Source organism: Schistocerca gregaria, chromosome 1 (assembly GCF_023897955.1).
Source record: "Schistocerca gregaria isolate iqSchGreg1 chromosome 1, iqSchGreg1.2, whole genome shotgun sequence".
NCBI classification, from domain to species: domain Eukaryota; kingdom Metazoa; phylum Arthropoda; class Insecta; order Orthoptera; family Acrididae; genus Schistocerca; species Schistocerca gregaria.
In genome coordinates, this window is record NC_064920.1 from 868,378,955 (window position 1) to 868,396,762 (window position 17,808).

A 17,808-nucleotide genomic window follows, 5' to 3' on the forward strand; every position below is an offset into this window, starting at 1 on the left:
CATCAAAATGAAAGGAAAAATGCAAATGAAACTCGTGAAAATTAATTTTGAAAAGGGGTAAAGTTAATAAAGAAAGTAAATGTGCAGCCATTATGTTAACAATTAACTAGCGGTAATTAGATATTTGAGATTTGGGGGAAATTACGGCCGCCAGTCCTATGGACAATTACTATAGTAACTGAAAAAGAAAGGTTATTACACATATAATTAACACTAGAAGCATGGCAACTGAAGGTTGACACATGTAGTGTGACAACTGAAAGTTTGTCAGAAGTAATAAATTTCGCGACACTTAATTTAGCAAAAGACTTAATAAAGCCGGAAAATTGAAAGTTAATTTAGTGATTGAAATTAATAGTGAACTTTGTTTCTGAAGCACATCGAAATTCAGTAAAATACGGTTAGTCTTGGGCTACCTCAACAATCATTTCAAAAGCTACTTGAATCTACGCAGTTTAGAAATAAGAGATTTAACTTAGAACTTGAATTAAATGATTCTGAACAACTGACAATAGTTAAAATTAGGACGAACCAAGCTAAGGTAAGCTAAAATATGGTAACAAAACTCGCACTCATAACTTGTGCTACCGTAATCTAAATATTGTGGTCAGCTATGAATACTTTCACTGAACTTTGAAATTAAAGCAGTGAAATGGAATAATATTACCTTAATGCTGGCGTTTGAATTTCAACGACACTCGGGTTCATTCCTGAAAAGGAAGGGACCCTGCTTGGTAATGCAATTGGCACAATGAGCAACAAATGTTCATGCTAAGTTGCTGTAATTATAGTTACGAAAATGGAACAGTTTGAAAAGCTGAGGTCTGCCATACAGTTCTAAAACTTTACATGCTTCCAGTCTTCGTTGTTGGTTGATTGAAGTTTTGAAGCCGTCGATCGAGGAGGTGGCAATAGTAACTCATTGTCGGCTGTCACTGTTGCAGAAGCTGGACGTTGGCACACCTTCTTCTCAACACGGTCACCAGGCAAAATGGCCTCTTGATGTGTGCCAGCTAATGCTTCCCATACACGACACCATGTCAGAAACTAACATAGCAAGTCGAGCGCAATTACGTGCTGCCAAACCCCGAAAGTGCGGCAACTCGTGGGATCGTCACACAACACACCTGCTCCACTGCCCTCTTCCAGCCCCGACTCTCTCTGCTCTCGCTCCACGCGCCGATATTAACACTACCAAAGATCCTAAACACTTTGGACCTCCACGCAACCTATCGACGTATTCGTTCGATAGCATAGTTTTGCTTAGGCCAGACCCAGCATATAAATACAAATAATATTCACAAAACAAACCAATTATACATTGACATAAATGCATAAATATATATATATACAAATAGTAAAACAATTACAATATATAAAGACACAGAAATGCCATATCTTCAGGTAACAAAATAAAGAAAAAAATTTATACTACTATAGATGTAAATAGGAGGATATGCATTTCCGGCGTTACAAGGTGCTGATGTTGCCATCCTTAACAAGGTGGTCAACATCGAAAGTGGCTCATTGGATTGAAGAAGATCAGGTGAAGCAATTGGGGGAGAAGGTTTTGAGGATGGGGAGGAATATGGATAAGGTGTCCTTACCATCGGATGAGATCACTAGGATGTCATTGATAAATCTGAATCAGTTGAGGGGTTCAGGAGTCTGAGCAGTTAGGAAGGATTCCTCTAGATGGTGCATGAGTAGGTTGGCATAGGACAATGCCATGCAGGTTTGTTTGCAGGTGATACCTTCAAAGGAGAAGTAATTGTGGGTGAGGATATAGATGGTCATGGTGACAAGAAAGGAGGTTTGGGTGTGGAATCAGTTGGATTTAGGGAAAGATAGTGTTCATAATGAGAAGATCATGAGTATTGGGGATGTTAGTGTAGAGGGAAATGGCATCACCAGTTATGAGCAGGGCACTGGGTGGTAAAGGAATAGAAGTATGGAGAATTGATGAGGGGAAATAGTGGATGTCTTTTATATGGAAGGATACATTACAGGCAGAAGCAGTTGGTGATTGTGTACTAGTGGGCTACAGCACATTGTAAATATTGTACTTATATGAAGCCATTTCTCTTAAGTTATAAGTTGGCAATCACATTAAAAGTATGCCATTCCTCTTTGAATGTGAGCTGGAAATCTCATTAAAAGGAAGCCATGTATCTTCGAATGCATGCTGGTATGCAAATAAAATGGATGAAAACATATTTTGTAACACTTCCTCCTTGATGACTACACATCAGTGTTGAGTACTGAGAGGGTGGGCAGTCATGCTAAGATCAGCTCAGTGAAAGGATACAGCTGTCTGTTTTCTACTGCATGTGCTCTGATGTGACATCATCCCTTCTGGCACTATGAGCGTGATGTTGCTCACAACACCAAGTCAATATTTTTATTTGAAATTGCGTGAATTAATGTGCAAGTGTAGAGTATTGGGGACTTTTGAGAAGCAGTTGATGTAACCGTGTCATCACGCAGTGGTCGAGCCCCCTAATCTAATTCCCTCAGGATCACCCGACTTAATTTGACTGCATTCCATTATCCTCATTTTGTTTTTGTTGATGTTCATCTTATATCCACCTTTCAAGACACTGTCCATTCTGTTCACTGCTCTTCCAAGTCCTTTGCTGTCTCTGACGGAATTACAACGTCATTGGCGAACCTCAAAGTTTTTATTTCTTCTCCATGAATTTTAATACCTACTCTGAATTTTTCTTTTGTTTCCTTTACTGTTTGCTCAATATACAGATTGAACAACATCGGGGAGAGGCTACAACCCTGTCTCACTCCCTTCCCAACCACTGCTTCCATGATAGTGCTTTCTTTACATGATCTGCTAAAGAGGCCTTTTTTCCCAATAAATCTTTGGAGGAGAAAGTGAGAGTTAAAGGGTTAGGTGAATCTGCCCCAAATTTAAATCTAGCAACAGGAGAGCATGGGATGGTGCTCACTGACTTGGCTCAAACTACGTGCGTAGAAGCAGGTAGACATCCATTTCAAGTTCCTCGAATATTTCGCTGAAGAGGACTGTAGGAAAAGGTTAAACACTCTCTAAGGATTTAAGTGCAGAGTATGAAGGATTTTTAAGCAGCAATCCATGTATTGGTGCCCCAGTCCAGTGGTCAAGAGCACCTAATGGGCAGTTCCTTTGGTTCAGGTTCGATTCCTGCTACTAATTTTTTTTTCTTTTTTTAAACTTTATTCCTTGTGATGTTAAACACTTAATTACAAAATTTAAATATATTTAAACAGTTCAGGTCATATACATAAGATTAATGTATGCAGTTTAATTACTATTAATCCATTTTTAAAGGAGTGGGAAAACAATATATAAACATATTGTGAAACATTTATGACAAGTTTGTAGCATCTATCAACATAGTAAAAAGCAAGTGTGAATTTCCCATTGGAAAAGGAGTAAAGCAGAGTATTCCTATATCCCTGAACTTTTATATAGCAGTTCTCGAGATGGTTATGTCCAAAATGATTTGGAACAACAGAGAGATAATGATAAATGGTAAAAGGCTCACCAGCCTGAGATTTGCTGATGATGTAGTGGTCCTAGCTAACAGTAAGACGGAAATGCAGTCTATAAAAGACTTAACAGATCATTCTCACGAAGTTGAACTTAAAATAAATCACTCCAAAACTAAGGTTATGCGTAATAAGTGGGTAGCTGAAGGACAAGTAACAGTGAACAGCAACATCCTAAACAATTTTACAGAATATGTTTATCTAGGGCAATTAACTGACACAAAAGGGGATTTGAAACCTGAAATTTTTTGTCGAGCTAATCTGGGTTGAGGGGCTTATGGAAGGAATGCAACAGTTTTCAAATCTAACATGCCAGTCTATTTAAAGAAGACAGTTTGTGATCAGTATGTGCTACTGGTTTTAACGTACAGGTGTGAAACTTGGACTTTAAATGAATTTTTCACAGTAAAAGGTATTATAGAATGGGTTAAGACTTTAAAATGGCAGTGGGCAGAAGGGATGGAAGATGGAAGAAATCAGTTTTAGAATGGGGTCCCAGAGAAAAACAAAGACCACCAGGGAGACCACCTGATTGCTGGGATAAGGAACTCAGGAAGGTTGCGTGCTTCAGCTGGCAGAAGACAGCAGAGGACAGAGATGCATGGAAACACCCCTTAAAATGTATTTAATAACTTAAAGAGGCTATATCTTGTATAGATTGAATTAGCTGAACAATAAATAAATAAATAAATAAATAAATAAATAAAATACCCTTTAAGTTGAAAGGCTGTAGGTGGTGCTAATATAAGTGAGTGTATGAGGAAATTTAATATGAAAGTGTATGAAAAGAGTACGATCTGCAGATGTGATTTTGCGTTCCATGTTGGTTATTTGGAAATACTGGTGTGTTGGGTACAGGGCAAGTAAAAGAGCTAGGAGTATTAATGCATTAATAAAAAACTAGTGCAAATTATAAACATATAAACAACATACTCGATTTTAATGCATTAGAAACAGCTAATATTGCAACAATAATGAGTCACATCTATCATGGTGAAATAGTGAACCACAATCTATTTATTTGTGTAATATTGTAGCAAATTAGTAAAATTTTGCACAAGGAACCACTGAATAGATTTAATAGGCTGAAGTTGTTGGTCTGTGAGAGCAGAGATTCTCTCTGTAAGGGCACAGGTGACTGGCCGTAAATGGGCTTACTTGGTTGTTGGATTTATGGACTTAAGGCAGCACATAGGAGATAGGTGTGCTAGAAGTAATGGAGGTCTGCAGAGAGATGACTCATGGGGGAGTTCTGGGATGGGCCTAAGGATTTGAGGAAGAACTGGTGTCTGTCTGCATGAATGGCCACTGCCAAAGTGTGGCCAAGAGACAGCTGGACCACTCACTTGTTTAATGTGCTGCCAAACACAATGTGCTTCACTTCAAAGACTGCTTCACAGCCTTCACCATCTGGATCCTTCCTATCAACACCACCTTTTCTGAAATTTGCAGGTGGGAACTCTCCCAACAACACATCCTTTGTTCCCATAACTTATCTGGCCTAACTTTCACTAGTCTCTGTCCTCCACCTACCTATCCCCTACCCTGTGCCCACAACACCACTACACATGTCTTCTATTTCACCAATACACCTATTAGTCTTTTCCCCTTCTCTACTTCTCTCCTCACCTTTCTCCCTTTTCTGCTCCATCTCCCCACCCCCCTCCCCACCGTACCTTACTATTTTTCCCCTTCCCTGACCCATACCTCTTCCATGCCCCACAAGCTACCCCAGATTGCTGATTATATTAGACACAGTTGCAGTCCACAGTCAGTAAACAGCAACCAGAGACAGTGGTCATGTGTATCTGAGTGGTGCTTGTGTGAATGTGTTTTCTGTTTCTGAAGGAACACTCTTTTTGTCTGTCAGTTTAATGTTTAGCAGCACTTTCATTGTTCCTGTCTGCGACATAGTGCCTTCTCTGTGTGCTGAGTAGCACTCTGTCATTTTTCATAATATTGTCGTTATCTCATCTTTAGTGATAGGCATATAAAGCAGGATTAAAATATCTCCATTAGAAGAACACACTGAATGATGATCATCAGCACAGTTCCTAGATGGAGGTCATTAGAAGCAGGGTGAATTCAGAAGGTAAAGAGATTTCAGTTCCTAGGTGAATGGAGAAACACTGGTCCACTGAAAAAAGAAGCTATGGCAGCAATTTTCTTCAGACATGTTTGGAGACTGGATCATGGAAGACTGACATAACAGATACTATAGTTCCATGTGAGTAGCAAACCAAAGTGAATTAGGTCCAAAAGATACATGGATCTGAAAGAATACGGGGCACAGAAAACAGAGAACTACAACAAGGTAAGGCGCGTGGGGTTAGCCAAGTGGTCTAAGGCGTTGCAGTCATGGACTGTGCTGGTAATCCCGGCGGAGGTTCGAGTCCTCTCTTGGGCATTGGTGTGTGTGTGTTTGTCCTTAGAATAATTTAGGTTAAGTAGTGTGAAAGCTTAGGGACTGATGATCTTAGCAGTGAAGTCCCAGAAGATTTCACACACACATACAACAAGGTAACATCTGAATTGAAAACTGAGACCACCAGTGGATAGTAGAACAAAAATAGATCCAGGACAAATGTTGTAGGCAGAGGAATGAAGAGATTTGCAAAATAGGAGAGTGAAAGAAGGACAAGGATAAATCTCAAAAGACAAGAAGCTAATTCAAACTGATGTGGCTGACAGACGTATTTTAAAGCAGAGGAAGAAATTGAATAGTACATGTCTTCAACTGTAGAAATATTCCAACATATGTGTGACTCTGCCTACTTTCTAGAAAGTGGAATTATTGAGCTTTTTCTATTACTTTAACTTCTTAAAGTTTCAATGATCAGCAAGTTATAACTCAGATCTCTTCAAATTTCAACTCAGTGAGCCTTAACGTTCATATATTGCATCTCTTTTCAACTGTGAAGTTTTCTAATGATACCTAACACTGACGTCTATCATGAAAAAGCTTTGCTGTATCCTTCCACTACATTTTCCTCATATGAAGGTTTACAAGTGAACTTATGTGCTTTTACAGTATCAACTTAAACCACTTATCATTTTTCAACTTCTTCATTTCTCTCTCTCTCTCTCTCTCTCTCTCTCTCTCTCTCTCTCTTCCACAGTATCATAATCTAGGGTGAGTAAGGTGTATATATACATATGTATATGTTCTTACTTAGTATTTTATGCCAATAAAAATTGATTTTGTGGTGAAGCATATATCTCTACAAACTGAGTGTACAATAAATACTACAGTGTTTGTAATTGTGTATTTTGCAGCAATCATTAACAATACTTCATGGCGAACTGAAATGCAAGAAAACTTTACTTCTGTGGCTCCTTTAGCTTTCATGTACAAGAAAGAACACAATTCTGCATACAAAAGTCAAAACATACGGAATTTTTATCTTCATAATTTACCAATATCGGAATTTGTTCTTGAAGGTCTTGGAAATGTAAGTAGTTTTATTGACCACATTCATATATACACACAAACATCTTCAATTAATTTAGACACAGATACTCATGAATAAAAATATGTATGTTTCAGATATATTCAGACTCAATAATCAACTTTGGTGTTGATAGGGCTGCACGTATAATAGCATCCACAAGTACTGAGCCAGTTTATTTCTACAGATTTTCTTATCCAGGGCGGTACAGTTTTGTGTACTACCCAGGAACTTCAGTACCATATGGTAAATAAATCAGTTACATAGTTTTTCCTTTGGTGTTATATTTATTGTTATTTAAGTAGTTCCATTGTTGAAATAGAGCAAATCTTTTTAACAATCCACAATAGAGTGAAAGATACAGGACACAGAATATTAACATTTTGCATTGCTTAAATTTTATTCTGCTGTATCTTACAGTGAAGCTGTTTGGAAAGTAAAAAGATTTTACAGTTGGTATAGACAATTTGCATAATATGGAACATCCTTCAGTGCTGCACAATATATCAGTGCAAATGTTAACAAAGTAAACATTTATTATGTGGTGCATGTGGGTAGGAATACTCATACTGGAAAAACTAAAGCACCAAGTGTAAATAATATGTAATGTAATGTCAGTACTGCAATACAGAGAAGAGTCCATGCAACCAGCTATTGTTCAGAGTGAACTGACTCAACCAAAAATATCCTTGTCGCACCACTCCAATCGCTGACTGTAAAGAATCATTTCCCTTTGCTATGATTATTGATGGTGGAGCCGACACAGGGATGCCCCCTTGGGAGTGAGAGCGTGAGCTACGCAAGTCCAGTCACACCATATCTGGCTGATATTTAGAGTCTGTAATGTGACGTGTGACTATTGGTCTGCATTGGAGTGGAGGGGGGGAGGGGGGGGGGGCTAGGCTGTGGAGGGCATTCGAGTCATAGTTGTGGTTGTCCCAGCCTTCAACCTTCATTTGCATGCATGGAAGAGAATGCTGTTTCTTAATAGCTGCTTAATAACTGTGTAACATGTTTGTGTGCAGTTTGACATCATGGGGAAGTTTGTAGCTGTGAGTGAACTGCCTGAAGAGGAACCCATCATCAATCTGCTGCTCCCTTTGCTGTGCTTCCATGATGATGAAATCATAAACCAGTTTCAATGTCATGTCTTCTGCTTGTAATTGCTGCACATTGAATTTCAGTATGAAAGTGTTGTTTTCATTTGACAAATAAGATGGGGAGATATGCTTTTCACGAGTGTGAGAATTCACATTTGTATGTGTTATACCTTCATCACTTGTCGCTGATATTCCACAGAATCTATGCAGGTTTATAACAATTCACTGAAACAGTGGTTGGTTTCCCATAGAGGAGAATGACAAAGCTGTTAGCTCTGTTTTTATCACTATCTGGGGCCTGAATATAGTGGCTGCAAGCAGGGCAGGTCACATCATCCCAAAACTTGACAAGGTCACAGTCTTTTAGAAATGATCTATAAAAGTTTTGGGTGAGCCATGTGCCTGCTCAAGAGGTATTCTGAGGTGTGCGATATGCTGTTCATGTTACAGATGAGAGTATCTGAAAGAAGAGACACTTTTTTTGATCCCAGAGTCACTATGAATTGAAACATGCAGGAATTAAAATAATTACCTGCCAATGGGCACTGATTTATATTAATGGGACAAGCTGAAAATTTATGCCAAACCTGGGTCTCCTGCTTATTTGGCAGAGTGCTGGCCACTACACCATCGGGACAAAGTGGTCATGCTCAACTACATGGACTACCCTAGCATGCCTCCCATCAGACCCAGATTCTCAACTTACACTGCACACTACTGATATAGAGCCCCCACTCATTAGTATCATTACTTGTGGCATATCTCCAATTCCTGTAAGAGGTTGAGCTTGATGTGCAACTGCACTGAAGAGATCAGTGGCCAGCATCACCTTAATTATACACTAAGTGATCAAAAGTATCTGGCCACCTGGCTGAAAATGACTTACAAGTTTGTGGTGCCCTCCATCAGTTAAGCTGGAATTCAATATGGTATTGGCCCATGCTTAGCCTTGATAACAGCTTCCACTCTCACAGGCATACCTTCAGTCAGGTGCTGGAAGGTTTCTTGGGGAATGGCAGCCCATTCTTCATGGAGTGCTGCACTGAAGAGAGGTAACGATGTTGGTTGGTGAGCTCTGGTACAAAGTTGGTGCTCCAAAACATCCCAAAGGTGTTCTATAGGATTCAGGTCATGACTCTGTGCATCCCAATCCATTATAGGGATGTTATTTTCATAATGTTATTGTGTGTAACCTCTCTGCCACAGACTGCACATTATAAACAGGTGCTCGATCATGTTGAAAGATGCAATCATCAACCCTGAATTGCTCTTCAACAGTGGGAAGCAAGAAGGTGCTTAAAACATCAATGTAGGCCTGTGATGTGATATTGCAACACCAAACAACAAGGGGTGCAAGCCCCCTCCATGAAAAACATGATCACACCATAACACCACTGCCTCTGAATTGTACTGTTAGTAATACACACACTAGCAGATGACGTTCACTGGGCATTCGCCATACCCACACCCTGCCATCGGATCACCACATTGTGTACTGTGATTTGTCACTCCACACAATGTTTTTTCCATTGTTCAATCATCCAATGTTAAGCTCCTTACACCAAGGGATGCATCATATGACATTTACCATCGTGATATGTAGCTTATGAGCACCCACCGTGAAGTCCAAGTTTTCTCACCTCCCACGTAATTTTCATAGTACTTGCTGTGGATGCTGAGACAGCTTGGAATCCCTGTGTGATGGTCTGGATAGATGTCTGCCTATTACACATTACGATCCTCTTCAACTGTTGGCAGTCTCTGTCAGTCAACAGATGAGTTGGACCTGTACAATTGTGCTGTACCTGTCCCTTCATGCTTCTTTTTCATTATCACATTGGAACCAGTCTGGTGTAATGTTCTTGAAGCATTATGTAACAACTATGATAGCAACTACCTGAAGCCAAACCCCTCCAAAACACAAGTGTGTGCATTTCACTTACGGAAGAGAGAGGCACGGAGGAAACTGAGAATAACCTGGAGAGGTCAACAGCTGACCCTCTGTGACATCCCAAAGTACCCCAGAGTGAAGTTGGACCAGTCCCTCACCTTCAAGGGCCATTGTACAGATACAAAAATGAAAGTCAGTGTGAGGATCAACATTATTAGGAAACTGACCGACAACAACTGGGGAGCACACCCACAGGTCCTCTGCACATCTGTTCTCACTTTGTGCTTCTCCACTGCTGAATATGCAGCACCTGTATGGAAGAACTCCAGCCATACCAAACAGATAAATATTGCCCTAAATAAAACAGGACAAATTGTAACAGGCTGCTTGCGGGCAACCCCTGTTGACAAACTCCACCACCTCGTGGGTGTAGCACCTCCAGACATCCGAAGGAGAACAGCAGCTGAAGTGGAAAGAAAGAAGCAGGAGACAGATCAGAGACACCCCCTGTTTGGATGTGAACATCAAACACCAAGACTTAAGTCAAGAAAACGTTTTCTCCTAACAACGCAACCAATCCAGATATCTCCTTCACACTCTGGCATAGCTCATCATCAGAGAAATATTGGGACAACCCCAAGGAAGAACTTGCTACAAGTCATCATCTCCCATACACGATGTGGAAGGTACTCAATACACTGAGAACTGAAGTGTCTCAGTGCAAGGAGAACATGAAGCAATGGGGATACACCTCAGGTGATGAACTATGTGAGTGTGGTGAACCCCAAGACCATCAGCACCTACTCAGCTGCAGGAAACTGTCAGAACCGGTGTCCATGGACGATCTGATTATTGCCAATGATAAGGCAGTCTGTGCAGTGAAATTCTGGGCACCACATGAAATATAAGTATGCACATATTCTCTGTAATACTTGTAATATATACACTCCTGGAAATTGAAATAAGAACACCGTGAATTCATTGTCCCAGGAAGGGGAAACTTTATTGACACATTCCTGGGGTCAGATACATCACATGATCACACTGACAGAACCACAGGCACATAGACACAGGCAACAGAGCATGCACAATGTCGACACTAGTACAGCGTATATCCACCTTTCGCAACAATGCAGGCTGCTATTCTCCCATGGAGACGATCATAGAGATGCTGGATGTAGTCGTGTGGAACGGCTTGCCATGCCATTTCCACTTGGCGCCTCAGCTGGACCAGCGTTCGTGCTGGACGTGCAGAGCGCTTGAGACGACGCTTCATCCAGTCCCAAACATGCTCAATGGGGGACAGATCCGGAGATCAGGGTAGTTGACTTACACCTTCTAGAGCACGTTAGGTGGCACGGGATACATGCGGATGTGCATTGTCCTGTTGGAACAGCAAGTTCCCTTGCCGATCTAGGAATGGTAAAATGATGGGTTCGATGACGGTTTGGATGTACCGTGCACTATTCAGTGTCCCCTCAACGATCACCAGAGGTGTACGGCCAGTATAGGAGATCGCTCCCCACACCATGATGCCAGGTGTTGGCCCTGTGTGCCTCGGTCGTATGCTGTCCTGATTGTGGCGCTCACCTGTACGGCACCAAACACGCATACGACCATCATTGGCACCAAGGCAGAAGCGACTCTCATTGCTGAAGACGACACGTCTCCATTCGTCCCTCCATTCACGCCTGTCGCGACACCACTGGAGGCGGGCTGCACGATGTTGGGGCGTGAGCGGAAGACGGCCTAATGGTGTGCGGGACTGTAGCCCAGCTTCATGGAGATGGTTGCGAATGGTCCTCGCCGATACCCCAGGAGCAACAGTGTCCCTAATTTGCTGGGAAGTGGCGGTGTGGTCCCCTACTGCACTGCGTAGGATCCTATGGTGTTGGCTTGCATCCGTGCATCGCTGCGGTCCGGTCCCAGGTCGACGGGCACGTGCACCTTCCGCCGACCACTGGCGACAACATCGATGTACTGTGGAGACCTCACGCCCCACGTGTTGAGCAATTCAGCGGTACGTCCACCCGGCCTCCCGCATGCCCACTATACGCCCTCGCTCAAAGTCCGTCAACTGCACATACGGTTCACGTCCATGCTGTCGTGGCATGCTACCAGTGTTAAAGACTGCGATGGAGCTCCATATGCCACGGCAAACTGGCTGACACTGACGGCGGTGGTGCACAAATGCTGCGCAGCTAGCGCCATTCGACGGCCAACACCGCGGTTCCTGGTGTGTCCGCTGTGCCGTGCGTGTGATCATTGCTTGTACAGCCCTCTCGCAGTGTCCGTAGCAAGTATGTTGGTTCTGACACAACGGTGTCGATGTGTTCTTTTTTCCATTTCCAGGAGTGTATGTATCATATGCTATGTATGTTAAATTATATTAATATATTATGTTCTGAACACGTATAAATAAATAAATTGGAAACAGTGAACCTAGGGATGATTAGAAGTGTGGAAATCACCTGACCACACTCAAAGTCATCATGTGACCACACTCGAAGTCCATGAGTTACGCAGAGTGCCCCATTCTGCTCTCTCACGATGTCTAATGACTACTTAGGCTGCTGATATGGAGTACCTGGCAGTAGGTGGCAGCACAATGCACCTAACAAGAAAAAGCATATGTTTTAGGGGGTGTCTGGATACTTTTGATTACATAGTGTATATGTGGTGTCTGGTCTTTCGGACATGAAGGAAGACATCATTGGCCATCATCGCCTTAATGATATATACGGTGTCTGTTCTTTTGGACATGTCCAAAGAGATCATTGGCTGTCATCATCTTAATGATATGTGCAGTGTCTGTTCTTTCAGATGTGTCCAAATGATTAGACACCCCATATATAATTAAGGCAATGGTGGCCATTAATCCCTTCAGTGCAGATGCTTACCAAGGTTGAACTCTTACAGTACCAAGGTTGAACTCTTATAGGAATTGGCAAGATGATGGGAGTAATGAGGCTAATGAATGGGGCACTACATCAGTAGTGTGTGGTATAAGCTGAGAATTTGGGTCTGACGGGAGTCATGCTAGGATAGTCCATGTTGTTGCGGTGACCACTGTGTCTCGATGGTGTAATGATCAGCACTCTGCCAAGTAAGTAGGAGACCCATATTCAAATCCTGGTCCAGTACAAATTTTCAACTTGCCCTATTCATATAAATCAATGTCCAATAGCAGAAAATGTCTTTATTTCCTTTGTGTCCCAACTAATAGAGGCTGCGGGGTCAAGATAGTGTCTGTTCTTCTGGACATGTCTGAAAGAATAGACACCACGAATATAATTAAGAATTTGACAGCCAATGATCCCTTCAGTACGTATGTACACCAAGATTAAACTCTTATAAGAAATGGTGAGATGCCACAAGTAATGAGGCTGATGAGCAGGGACGCATCAGTAGTGTGTGGTATAAGTTGGGATTTTGGGTCTGACAGGAGACATGACTGTGTCTAGTTGGCATAGTGGTCAACACATCTGCATAGTAAGCAGTAGGCTTGGTTTCAAATTCAAGTCCAGCACAAATTTTCAACTTGCCCAATAATATAAATCAATATCGGTTAAAAACAGTCTTGGTTGCAAGACTGTTTTTAACCAATACTGTTAAGCACTGGTTTGCTGTATGCCATACATGGATTGGAAGAATATAAATCAATGCCCACTGGCAGGTAATGTCTTTAATTCCTTTGTGTCTTAATTCATAGTGGCTGTTGGATCACGTCCAAAAGAATAGACATCACATATATAATCAAGGTTATGACAGAGTGTGCAGTATAAGGAGAATTTGGGTCTGACAGGAGGCATGCTAGAGTAGTATACCTAGTATAGACTTGGCTGTGTATGGATTAATTACAGGTGGTACAGACAAGTTGTCAGGTGAATTACTTTTGAACACATTATCCAAAAACTGTCTTGAACAGCTAAATCGACAGCCAACGTGTGATGGAAATATTTTAGATCTGGTAGCTGCGAACAGACCAGACCTCATTGACGATATCAGTGTTGAGACAGGGATTAGTGATCATGATGTTGTCATTACGACTATGGTTACAAAAGTTAAAAAGTCGATCAAGAAGGCTAGGAGAGTTTTCTTACTAGAAAGAGCAGATAAGCAGTTGTTAGCATCCCACTTAGTAAATGAATCAATTTCATTTACTTCTGGTACGATGGATGTGGAAGAATTATGGGCAAATTTTAAACACATTGTAAATCATGCATTGGACAAGTATGTGCTGAAAAAGTGGGTTATGGATAGAAAAGACTCACCATGGTTTAACAGCGCAATTTGCAGAATGCTCAGGAAGCAAAGGCAGTTGCACTCACAGTACTAGATAGATCGGGAGAATGAGGACAGGCAAAAGTTAGTAGAGATTCGTGCTGCTGTAAAAAGAGCGATGCACAAAGCATTCAACCACTACCACCGTCATACCTTAGTAAACGATCTTGCTGAAAACCCAAGGAAATTCTGGTCTTATGTAAAATCTGTAAGCGGGTCAAAGGCTTCCATCCAGTCACTCACTGATCAGTCTGGCCTGGCAACAGAAGACAGCAAAACGAAAGCTGAAATTTTAAATTTAGCATTTGAGAAATCTTTCACACAGGAGGACCATACAAACATATCACTGTTTGAGTCTCTTACAGATTCCCGTATGGAGGACATAGTGACAGACATACTTGGGGTTGTGAAGCAGCTGAATGGGTTGAAAATAAATAATTTGCCAGATCCTGATGGGATTCCAATTCGGTTTTACAGAGATTACTCTACTGCATTGGCTCCTTATTTAGCTTGCATTTAATTTCCTTGAGACAGAGAAGTTGCTGTCCATGCATCAGCACTATTTTAGAAGGCATCGCTCCTGTGAAACGTAACTCACCCGTTTTTCACATGATATCTTGTGAACCATGGATGAAGGGTATCAGACGGATGCCATATTCCTTGACTTCCAGAAAGCGTTTGACTCAGCGCCCCACTGCAGACTCCTAACTTAGGTACGAGCATATGGGATTGGTTCCCAAGTCTGTGAGTGGCTTGAAGGCTTCTTAAGTAATAGAACCCAGTACATTGCCCTCAATGGTGAGTGTTCATCGGAGGTGAGGGTATCATCTGGAGTGCCCCAGGGAAGTGTAGTAGGTCCGCTGTTGTTTTCTATCTACTTAAATGATCTTTTGGATAGGGTAGATAACAATGTGCAGCTGTTTGCTAATGATGCTGTGGTGTACGGGAAGGTGTCATCTTCGAGTGACTGTAGCAGAATACAAGATGACTTGGACAGGATTTGTGATTGGTGTAAAGAATGGCAGCTAACTCTAAATATAGATAAATGTAAATTAATGCAGATGAATAGGAAAAATAATCCCATAATGTTTGAATATTCCATTAGTAGTGTAGCGCTTGACACAGTCACATTGATTAAATATTTGGGCGTAACATTGCAGAGCGATATGAAGTGGGACAAGCATGTAATGGCAGTTGTGGGGAAGGCGGATAGTCATCTTCGGTTCATTGGTAGAATTTTGGGAAGATGTGGTTCATCTGTAAAAGAGACCACATATAAAACACTAATACGACCTATTCTTGTGTACTGCTCGAGCATTTCGGATCCCTATCAGGTCGGATTGAGGGAGGACATAGAAGCAATTCAGAGGCGGACTGCTAGATTTGTTACTGGTAGGTTTGATCATCACACGAGTGTTACAGAAATGCTTCAGGAACTCGGGTGGGAGTCTCTAGAGGAAAGGAGGTGTTCTTTTAGTGAATCACAATTGAGGAAATTTAGAGAACCAGCATTTGAGGCTGACTGCAGTACAATTTTACTGCCGCCAACTTACATTTCACAGAAAAGCCACAGAGATTAGGGTTCATACAGAGGCATATAGGCAGTCATTTTTCCCTCGTTCTGTTTGGGAGTGGAACAGGGAGAGAAGATGCTAGTTGTGATATGAGGTACCCTCTGCCACGCACAGTATGGTGGATTGCGGAGTATGTATGTAGATGTAGATGTAGTTTGTGTGGCTGTGGAAAACACTGTGGCCAGATGGCATAGTGGTCAGCACATCTGCGTAGTAAACAGTAGACTTTGTTTGAAATCCTGGTCTGGAGTGGCCGAGCGGTTCTAGGCACTACAGTCTGGAACCGAGTGACTGCTACGGTCGCAGGTTCGAATCCTGCCTCGGGCATGGATGTGTGTGATATCCTTAGGTTAGTTAGGTTTAAGTAGTTCTAAGTTCTAGGGGACTGATGACCTCAGAAGTTAAGTCCCATAGTGCTCAGAGCCATTTGAAATCCTGGTCTGGCACATATTTTCAACTTGCCCCATTTATATAAATCAACATCCACTGGCAGGTAATGTCTTTAATTCCTTTGTGACTTGGTCTATTAGATTAGTTTGTTTGTGGGATGTACTACAGGCTGTGATAGTCAGCGTACATGGTCAAAAATACCCTTCTACTTGTTGAGTGGTGCAAAGAGTTTGATGCAGATTTGTGACATAGTGCACCAAATTTGTGCAGAGAAACCAGGCACAGTGCAGCATACTATTTTCAAGTCAGTTGCTGTGTTATCTAGAAGGCTGAGTATTTGTGCTGGGACACTGATGATACTGGTCATGGATTCTCCATTCCTTTTGTGTGTCAGATCAAGAGAGTTAGTGTCTAACAAAACCTGCCCCTAAGACAGGTCCTCTGATGTCAGTTGCATAAATCACAATAGAAGTATCATTTGCAACAATAAGTCCAAAGGTCAGTACCATATTTTATGGCCTATAAAACTCTATGGACTATAAGATGCACCTTGATTGTTTTTTTTTTAAACATAACATTTTTACCACTTTTATTATTAGATTGTGAAGACAGACTAAACAAGAAAACCGAACCGACCTTTAGAAGCCTTGAAAATTGTCATGCGAACTTTCTTCTTCTTCTTCTTCTTCTTCTTCTTCCTGTTCATCATCATCCATGTTCTCTTCATATATAAGACGATATTCATTATTTATGATGCGATTCTTGAAAGATTTGACAATAATGTTTTCTCTCCCTCTAGACTATGACTGTTTTATCCACCGACACACTTGTTTGATTGTAGTTCATATTAAAGTTCCCTTCAGCATGAATTCATGTTGGGTTTCATCCATCATCCATTTGTTCCATTCCTCTCTCATATAGATTTTAAATAGTTTATTTATCAAGTCATCAAGAGGTTTCAGTTGTGAAGTAAGTCCTCCTGGAATAACAGAAAGCTGTGTATTTCCCTGTCTCAGTTTCTCTTTCAAAGACTTTTTCAAATGACTACTAAAGTGGTCTAGCACAAGAAGAGAACTCTTCTTCAATAAAGCACCTTTCCTTCTTTCCCACACTCTGTTCATCCATAATTTCATATCAGCCTCATCCATCCAGCCTTAGTGATATACATTAACAATAAGACCTGGTGGTACTTCAGAAGGTATTGGCATTGTTTTCCGCTTGAAAATGATCATTAGATTAATTTTAGTACCAGCAGCACAACATGGAAGGACAAAAATGTCGTGCATTTTTTAATGTCCACTTGTTTTTATAGCTAATCAAACAATGGAAATTCTGGGATGGAATGTATGATATTATGAAAAGGAAAGTTGCTACCCACCATAAAATGGAGATGCTGAGTTGCAGATAGGCACAACAAAAAGACTGCTAAAAGTAAGCTTTTGGCCAACAAGGCCTTCATCAAAAATAGACAACATACACACACACACACACACACACACACACACACACACACACACTCGCACTTATGCAAACACAACTCACACACACATGACTGCAGTCTCTGGCAAGTGAAGTTT

General features: G+C 41.3%; 1 protein-coding gene across 1 annotated transcript in view; it reads left to right on the forward strand.

Moving 5' to 3' along the window:
* The window catches only part of LOC126273130 (esterase E4-like), a 234,207-nt gene that overhangs the window by 145,726 nt on the left and 70,673 nt on the right, over positions 1-17,808 (forward strand). The window contains exons 8-9 of the mRNA XM_049976590.1: positions 6,820-6,995; positions 7,091-7,238. Coding sequence (XP_049832547.1) covers positions 6,820-6,995; positions 7,091-7,238 — 324 coding nt within the window. The remainder of the gene's footprint in view (positions 1-6,819; positions 6,996-7,090; positions 7,239-17,808) is intronic.